Source organism: Chelmon rostratus, chromosome 7 (genome assembly GCF_017976325.1).
Source record: "Chelmon rostratus isolate fCheRos1 chromosome 7, fCheRos1.pri, whole genome shotgun sequence".
NCBI classification, from domain to species: Eukaryota; Metazoa; Chordata; class Actinopteri; order Chaetodontiformes; family Chaetodontidae; genus Chelmon; species Chelmon rostratus.
The window spans coordinates 14,926,767-14,935,951 of NC_055664.1; the positions used below are offsets into that span (position 1 = coordinate 14,926,767).

The window sequence follows — 9,185 nt, forward strand, 5'->3', positions numbered from 1 at the left end:
GGCCACTTAGGTTCAGTGGAAACAAGCTGTAAACACAACAGCTGCTTATTTACACAACCGGTAGTTATGGCGCAACATGATCATTTATTTGGAGTCGTGTTTATGTCCACCCGATGAACGTAAGTCTAATCTTCCCTCTCTATTAATTCAGTTTGTGGCCCCCACCAACTCCTGAGGGAAATATCTGGCACTATAGCTGCTAAATGCACCATGTTCACCAGCTAGTCTAACTTTGAATGCTGTTTGGTGCTGAGCAGGTTGTATGCAGGGGGGTTAGATATTTTTCACTGAACACAGCTGCCTTCTGCCACCGAAAACGGGCACAACGAGGGCAGTCAGAGTGAACCAAAACAGTAAAGTTCCCGGCAGAACAATGAGCTGAAACTTGCCATAAAACTGTACAGCCATAAAGCTGCAGATTCAGACATTAAAAGGGTGTTTTTATTCAATTCACATGCCTCATGCATGATAATCCAGGGACCTGTACGTGTGTTTCAAGTTGCAGCCAGTCTATAAGGTGCTGTCGCAGAAGACATCCTCTAACAATCCATGTGTGTCTACGTTTTTAGTATAGAAGAAAAATCCATACATTAGCTACACAAGGGGAACCTTTTTCCTGTCAAGGGCCATTTCTATTGTTGTAGAGGGCTGGAACTGCTTCTCTTTGGCGAGGCATCTGATGTCAGATGGTAGTGCTGACGACGATGCTACATGCAACTGGCTCCAGGTTTGGGTCAGACAGTCTTGAATGGAACCAAGTCTTTCCATGAGTCAGTTCTGAAAAGAGCTGCTCACAGTTGGAGGTTGTCCCATACAGAAAACTTCCCTGCACGTCTCCTCAGAATGGGAAAATCCACAGGACGTACATACAGTTTACACAACTCGAGCAGAGAGAGGTTGTTGTACCCGGCTCTGAGATTTCATGCTGTAGGTTGTCAGGCAAATCAGCTGATTCCACATTAAATGGCGTAGCAAATATGATCAGTTCCTTTTTGTTTACTGTTCATGTCCTGAAACCTCTCGTCAAATGCCTGAAGGAGTTTTCATACACAGCAGCATATTCAGATGTCACAGCAGGCTTTTGTTCTTGCACAGTAGGAACATGCTCAGTGTTTCCCCTTTCCAGTTTCACTTGCCACAAGGTTCATTTCACTTTAAATGATTTCACATTTGAAAGCAGAGAGCTGAGAAGCTGCTGGAGCTCGAGGTTCAGCTCTGAGATGTTCTTTATAATGTCCACCAAGAAGGTCAAATCACCCAAATACTTGCTATCACTGAGTCTCCATGTCAGGTTTTCCTTCATCTCTAAGAATTATTCCAGACAAACAGACACTCTAAAGCAATTTTACTTGGTCTGGTGCTAACAGCTCCACTGCAGCAACAAGGCTCTCCTTCACAAATGCTCCCTCTCAATGAGGTTTCAGCTATTAGCTAAGCTGTTAGCTCGCTCACCACTACGGTTGCCTGTATAAATGTGGTCTTGTGAAAGCTGCTTGTTGGGCACCTGAACTCCACCAAAGACGGTTATCCTAGCATATTTGTTTTCACAGCTCATCCAGTTTAGCATGTTTTGTAGCAGTAATAATTGAACCTTTTTCTCACTGCGAGTGCATCCCAACCAACTAACTTAGACACACTGGCTCCACTTTTACCTCACCGAAAAATAATTATCAAAATAATTCTAAATATCTCTTAGAAAGCGCAATATTCTGCACCTACTTTTGTTTTTGTCTTTTCATAACAGTCGCCATGACGCATTGACGTGACAAGAACATACCCGCCACATGCATGTTGCGTTCAAGGACCCCTTAGAAGGACATGTTTGGCTACTGTAGTGCTGAAAAAAGTAATCGATGTCTAGAGATTTTTGTATTTCAGAGTTTTTGAATTTATGAATTGCCTCGTGGGCTAGATCAAACAGTCTCAGAACAGTCTTTGGATAGTAAAAGGGGAGCCAATCCCAGCTAACACTGGGGTAGAGGTGGTGCACCACTAGTCACTTGAACCCTACAGTCGCAAACGAATGACCCGCCCTACTCTACCTCTGATTGGCTGACCCTGATTCACTCAGAAATCTAACCAACCCAACCAACATAGGCAACCCAGAACCTTCTTGCTGCAGGACAGTTCTAACCACTGGACCACTAAACCTTTAGAAATAGATGAACAGAAGCTGAATATGAAAATTGATTTACAAATGAAAGAACAATGTATGTTTGTTTTAGAATTACAATTAAAAACACATTAATACCACAATAATGTAAAATTTAAAAATCAATGTTACAATACCGTTAAATGTAAATAAATAGATAAATTCACAAATAAATTTAATAATCAAGTTTTCAATGAAGAATTCAACTACAATTTTAATATATCGAGTGTTTCCCTGTTCCCCTTTCCATTTATCAAACCTATTAGCATTTGTTAAATCACCATTAGAGGATTACAGGAGCAGTTACAAAATTACAAAAGAGGGAAAGAAAAAAGTATTGATGCCAAAAAAAAAAGATATAATCAGCCGAACATGTCAGTAACAGTGGATACAAACTAGTTCCTCCGAAGAGTGGTAAACAGAGGATTTGATGGGTTAAATGACCACCTAGTTAATACTGTGGCATGAGGCTGCCTGCAATAATCTTCCCCATTCAGGTCACATGAACGGTCAGGAAGTGTGAAAGAGCCCAAACAGTCAGGTCTTTACATTAGGGAGATGGATGTGGTACATGAGGTCAGATACCCAGCCAGACTCTCCACCCCTGAATATACCACAGGATGCAGCCCATTCAAACAGCCAAGTTGCTCTAAGTTTCTTCCACAGTCTGTGTTTTCGACCTCATAGTCTACTTTTCGTCGACCAGCAGGAGGAGGAGGTATGATCTGCAGGCAGCTGGTCTGGACGTGGTGGTCCTGCAGGGCAGAGGTAGTGGTCGGGGTCGTGGTGGTGTCTTGTGGATCAGAAACCAGACTGTCCTCCCTCAACTCCTCCCATAAGCTACCTGAGGAAATAAAGAAATAGCAGATGTATTCAGGAATCACTGACCAGCAGTAAACAATGATGCATTTTAATTCCTGTTGCATATTGATCCCTCCTCAAATACATCATGCAGGGTTTTTAGACAATGCAGATAATAAAGTGATTAAATATAAACATAGATCATTATATACAGTATAATTCATCGTATCATTAGTGGTATATTTATAGTATGTAGTATGGGACATTTAGATGTGTTGGTGTAATGTTGGATTAATGACATGGCTCACGTGGGACATCGGGGAAATGATGCACAGCCGTTATTAATGTAAATAATTACATCTGTGCTTTTGCTCCATTGACTTGCTGAGGTCTGTGCTGGTATGATAGCAACATGATTTCTGTTAATCGTATCATATCCAGACTTTGCATCCAAACGAAATGATGCCACATTTTCACAGTCTACTTGTAAAACATGAGGTAACTACCGGCATGCTATGAGCTGAAAATAGTGAGCACAGAGCAAACAAGACTCTAATGTGGTTGTGATCAGTTGCCTTCGTCACATGCATGTATCATCTCTTCCTGTGTCCCTGCTGAACATGAGCCAGGACGCTTGTCAGTTGGTTATTAAACAACCATGACCATCATGATGTACCAAGGAGGAAATTTCACAGGTAGAAAATAAACTTGTTAGTGCTCCCTAGTGGAAACAGCACCATCCAACATTTAGTTGCTGTAATACTGGATTTCTGCACTTAGTTATCAGCCGACATATACACTGACACCAATATATCTGTGAGCTATCTTGAACGCTAATAATAACTGATAATATCAAAAGTGCAAATATATCTGTCGATTTGCAGAAGTTGGATGAGTTTGAACAAATGTGTTGCACTGTAATACACAACCTGACCTCTCATTACCACAGCGATCAAAGCTCGCATCTCTCCTGCTTGTTTGTTTCCTACCCTTCATATTGTCTCTATCAGACTCCTGTACCTTGCAGTTGCAGGTCAGTCAGACTGGGGTTGAGCGTGTCAATGTCATAACTGGCGTCTCCCTCCAGCAGAAAGTCCTGCACGCTCCTGGGGCCAACGCTGTACTCAGCCTGCAGGGCAACATTGTAAGCAGGGGGCATCTTAGCAACCATGGGCGAGTTCAGGCTCCCAATGGCTGTTGGCTGTCCACAGGGTGAGTACATGGCAAATGAGTTGCTGGGGTGAGCAGCAGCGGGGGGAAGGTAGCAGGGCTGCTGAGATTGTATATGTGTGTACTGTGGAGGCCGAATGGCTTGGCAGGGTGGTTGAACTTGGGCTGGGGGGCAAGAAGATGGGGTGGTGGTGTAGACAGGGGCCACTCTGGATAACAAAGCTGGGTTTGGGTAAGGTGGCAAAGACCTGAGCTTGTCCGGTCTCTCCCCCAGTAGACGGTCAAGGCATTCTGTAGAAAAAATGTGTATCAAATAAAGTTTGAATCAAATAAGATGTGTTAAAATTACCATCCGGCGTTGATAAGTTTAAAGTGCAGATCAGAACAGCAAAAACTGATTAAAACATCTGTACAGTGCGTCTTTAGTCTTTTAATCTTTCGCCGTCATGAATTCACAGTGAAATCAGTCTAACATCTTTCAGCAGGCTCAGGGGACCCACCTGGCTTCGCCATGCTCCTGCGAACAGTAAGGGGGTCCTTGCGACGCCACTTGTGCACCTCATCCTGCATCTTCTCCACCTTGGCTGGGTTGAGAGCCCACAGACAACCTTTGCGGGACGAGTTCCCGTTTTTGTTCTCCACCTTCACAAAGCACTTGTTCAGGGAGAGGTTGTGACGCACAGAGTTCTTCCATCCATCAGGAGCTGTCTGAAAACAGAAGCAGACGATGGGAAAGAAAAGGTTCAAAGCAGCTGTTCTTAAGCTTTGTATGTGTCAAGTCAGACGACGTCGTGAAATAAGAATAAAGGTAATGAGCACATGTGATTAGGGCTGATACACAGTTATCAAGCCATTGTTCCAGCGACGCATTAAAACAATCCTCTGTGTTGTTTTTTTCAAATTCTTCAAAGACCTACTCTGCCTCTGATTGGCTCTGACCCTGACATTTTCTTTCTTACCCTAAAAATCTAACCAACCATCTAACCCTAACAATAACCAAGAAACAAACAAGGCATGTCCAGCCCTACTTTTGCAAGTTAATGTCACATAATCCAGGCGCAAAAATCTGGCTGTCGGTCGGAAACTAGCAGTGACACTTGACACTGTGCGATGATTTGTTCTGGGTTTACTATCGGACTTATTGATGATTTACTTATTAAAAGTTAAAACCATAAACATCTACCTCACGGTGGCGCTACAGAGAAAAACTGAGGCTCTCTAAAGTCAGTAGTATACACTGCCTGGGAACTGGATGGATATCTGCACCAAAGTTGGTGCCAATTTATCTAATAGATGTTGAGTCATTTTACAAAAAAACCTACAAATGTCAACCTCATGGTGGCACAACAGGAAGAGTCTGGGAATCAACAAAGTCAGTAGGATTCATCCTCTGGGGATCATGAATGTTAATACAAAAATCAGCAATCCATTATGTATTTGTTGAGATATTTCAATCTGGACCAAGGTGGTGGACCAACCAAACGACAGGCCAACATTAGCATCCCTGCCATGCAACGACATATTTTGCCCTATGTTGGCATGAAAACACTCTTGTTCAAATGTTGCATGAAATCCATTTACAGAAACCAGGACATCAGGCCCTCCCTGCAGGAAATATTAATACGTGAATACATTTTCCAACCATCAGCAATGTTTGATATCTGCATGCCAGAGCAAGTGTCCACTGAACTGAAAGGAACTCTACACTTGACAGAATTCAGAAAGCATTTAGATGTATCTAAAAAAAAATCACATCTTTTGCAAAATACGTGGACTTTCCTTGGTGTATATCACTAATCATCTGTCTCATTTATTTTCTGGCCCCGCAGCTTGTGTTTAATGTGGCAGGCAGCTGTTTGGAAGGCAGCCATCTATAGAGTGCCTTCTTTAATATGAATGGCAGCAAGTCTTTGAGCTCTTTCCAAAGGTGAGTCTGAACTTATTTGATTTGTGGATATGTGGAACCCTTTGGAAAATGTACGTGACGACCCAAATCGAGGCACAACCCTGCCGTGGGCTAATTTAATCAATATCAAAGCACGGGGCATGAATTTATAAGGTGTCTTAATCTACCAAGTATCTTCTCAGCAGTATTGTATAATTACTGTAGGATATCTCTTTGGCTCCTGCAATATTCTCACAAACTGCCCAGAAACACACATGCAAATACACACAGCAGATATCAAACAGATACCAAACACCTCCTCATTTTACTCCTCATGCCAGCCTCATGCCTCAACAGGTTGCTACCCAGCTGGTTAGAGCCACCTATAGCTGCAGGTGTAGGCACACTGCTTTATGCAATGCGTCATTAACCAGAAATGTGACAGCCAGCTCAACACTCATGACAAAAAGGTCAATAATTAAAACAAAATGCTCAAACTTCTTGGGAAAAAGTGACTGGATCCAGCTCCAAACATGCTGCTAAAATTATTTACCTAAACCAGGAGCAGACAAATAGGAGCAGCAGAAATCATACTGCTGTAAATATTGCAAAACATAAACTGAGATTACAGTTTTGCTTGGAGCATGAACACTTTGCAGCAGAATATCTGTGCGGGCTGTTGCTTGTGCAGATTTAAATTCAGCATGTGTAAGATAGAAAACATTAATAGTGATACCTTGAAATAGGGGAAGTGTTCAGTCATGAAGCTGTAGATCTCACTGACTGGCAAACTTCCTGTTTTACTGTTCTTCAGAGCCATGAAGATCAAGATGCTGCAGCCATGACAGAAACATTTTTACATTAGCATTTTATTTAGAAGCTTGGCTTACTGCAAACAAAGCACTTCAATTTAAGGGACCCCACCCATATTCCTTGGAACCGCTTTATTTTTCTACCAAAAACTAATGCCATGATGAAATGTGATGCAGTATTACCTGTATGAGTAAATGGGCTTGGGGAAGAGGGAGTGTGTGGTGCTCTCCTGGTGTGATTCAGTGGAGAGAGAATATTTGGAGCTGTTGGACTGGTCGTTGTTAGGGTAGTGTCTAGATGAGACCTGTAGAGAACACAAAAACACAAAATCACAACCTGAAAACCAATAAAAGACAGATATGTCATTCAAAGCCACTGTTCATGCCATTTTCTTTCATTTGCTTTTGCTGACTCAGGTGTATTGATCCATAAAAGCTTCTAGGCCAAATTTGGTGGCATTATCTTGACTTATATAGTATATTGTGATACCCTCAAATCATAAACCTAAATATCTATCACTCATGCTTTAATTAATCAGCCTTCTGCGACACTCACTCACCTGTTGTAGAGGGCTGGATGAGCTGTAGGATGGATAGCTTTGAGACAGGAAGCAGGAAGGCTCTGCTGGTGCAGCTGGCAGTTCTGAGTGTGAACTCTGCAAGCATGAGAACATAAAATAAAACTGTTAAGAGAAGCCATTTAGACTGTGGAGAGCAGTGCAGCCACATTTTTTATGCGATTTAAAACATCTGTAATCAAACTTTGGGACTAAAACTGACTTTGTGGCCCGATTTGATGCCTTTATCGTGGAGTGAATGATTTTGTTGTGAGCACTAATGAGTCATCACCTTTTAATCTGGTATGGCAAAGTTATTCGCAAACAGTTCCAATTTACACATCCAGCATTTAGGATTTACAGAGCATTGTTACATCATTCACTTGGAGCTGTGCCCACAGGATGAATATAAGTCCAATATTCACTCTGTTTTAGTGTCTTTTTGCTTTTTCCCAAATCATGAATGAAAGAGAAATGTGCTGCAAGATATGTCATTCACATCCACATCCAGCAGATGACACAGGTGTGTTTTATACAGGCTCAAGCCAGTTCAATCCTCCATTGTTTGAACAGAGGAAGGAGCACAGAAATGTGGCAAAAGCTAATGCTGACCAACAAGCTTGCCAGACTGAGTCCAGTCTTCCACATGCTGAATGGCAAAACACGTTGAAACAAGCTTTCATAAGGCTAAACACTATGTCTTCCTCTGCTGCAGACTTTTTTTGCTTTATTAAAGCAAGGTGCATAACATTCAGGTGAAGGAGCATCAGGGATAACCCAGAGCACTACTCAAAGCGGGGAGTTAATTAAGGGGAGCAAAGTTGCTGAATATTGGAGACTACTCTTTGATGCACTGGGGAACAGCACAAAAACCAAGCAGGAGATTTTTAAACTGTGTCTTGTCCAACAACGGACTTCCTTGGAATGACTGAATTGGTTCATCAGTACAGGCCCCTTTGGTGTTGTCGCATTGTTTTCACATTCTCATTTGATACATTGTTATTCTAAAAACATCAATTATAGCCACTTTAATATTTTGATTCAGATTCGTTTTCATGTGTTTGTAATGACTGAACACAAGTGAGGAACCGTGCGTTGCATTTTTTCCACAGTTCCGGTCCTGCACTCTGTTTGTTCACTCTTTTTCTTTCTAGCAAACCTTACATACGATTGATGACCTTGATATCAACTTCCTGTTTCACATTGCAGAAAGCTTTATTTGAAACAACAGGTGAGAATAAAATCAGTGTACTGTACCAGAAGTCTAGAAACCTGAAAGCTGCCATTGTACTGGTCCCAGGATGTCGGTGCCTCGCCACTTGAGCTGTCCGTGTCAGGGCTGCACATCTCCTGCAGACAGCTGAAGGAAGACGAGCACTGTTGGAGACAACCCGCGGCCGTCACTGATCCGTTGCTGAACTGTCGACGGTACGGATGGAAGCGGTCAGACTCAGCGGGGCCTCGTCCCGGTGCTGGTCCCGACCCTGGACTGATGGCGCCATCGCAGCTGTGCCTCCTGTTCGCAGCCGCAGTCCTCGAGCTGAGGTCATTGTTCTCTCGCTGGGTGACGCAGTCGTACCTGCTCTCTGTAGTCTGTGGTGTTATCATCATCACAGTGGATACAAATCATTCAAGATATTAATTACAATCTACACTAACTGTTGGCTAACCAATCAGGGCAGGGCTCATGTGGAATTTTTCTCCACTCCCTTTTCTAGATCAAAATGCTGCCAAGATGATCCCCAGAGGCCACTAAAACCTCCTCTTTCATCGGAAACAAACCAAAGAGTATGCTGTTGAGGAAAATA

The 9,185-nt window shown here is 42.6% G+C and overlaps 1 protein-coding gene across 1 annotated transcript; it reads right to left on the bottom strand.

The window, feature by feature from the left end:
* Window positions 1-2,697: 2,697 nt before the first annotated feature.
* Window positions 2,698-8,985, bottom strand: foxn1 (forkhead box N1). The gene is made up of 7 exons (XM_041940768.1): window positions 8,650-8,985; window positions 7,381-7,476; window positions 7,004-7,125; window positions 6,745-6,841; window positions 4,624-4,831; window positions 3,974-4,414; window positions 2,698-2,996 (listed from the first exon to the last, which is right to left on the bottom strand). Exons 1-7 carry the CDS (start codon window positions 8,983-8,985, stop codon window positions 2,698-2,700), a joined length of 1,599 nt encoding a protein of 532 aa, XP_041796702.1.
* Window positions 8,986-9,185: the final 200 nt, after the last annotated feature.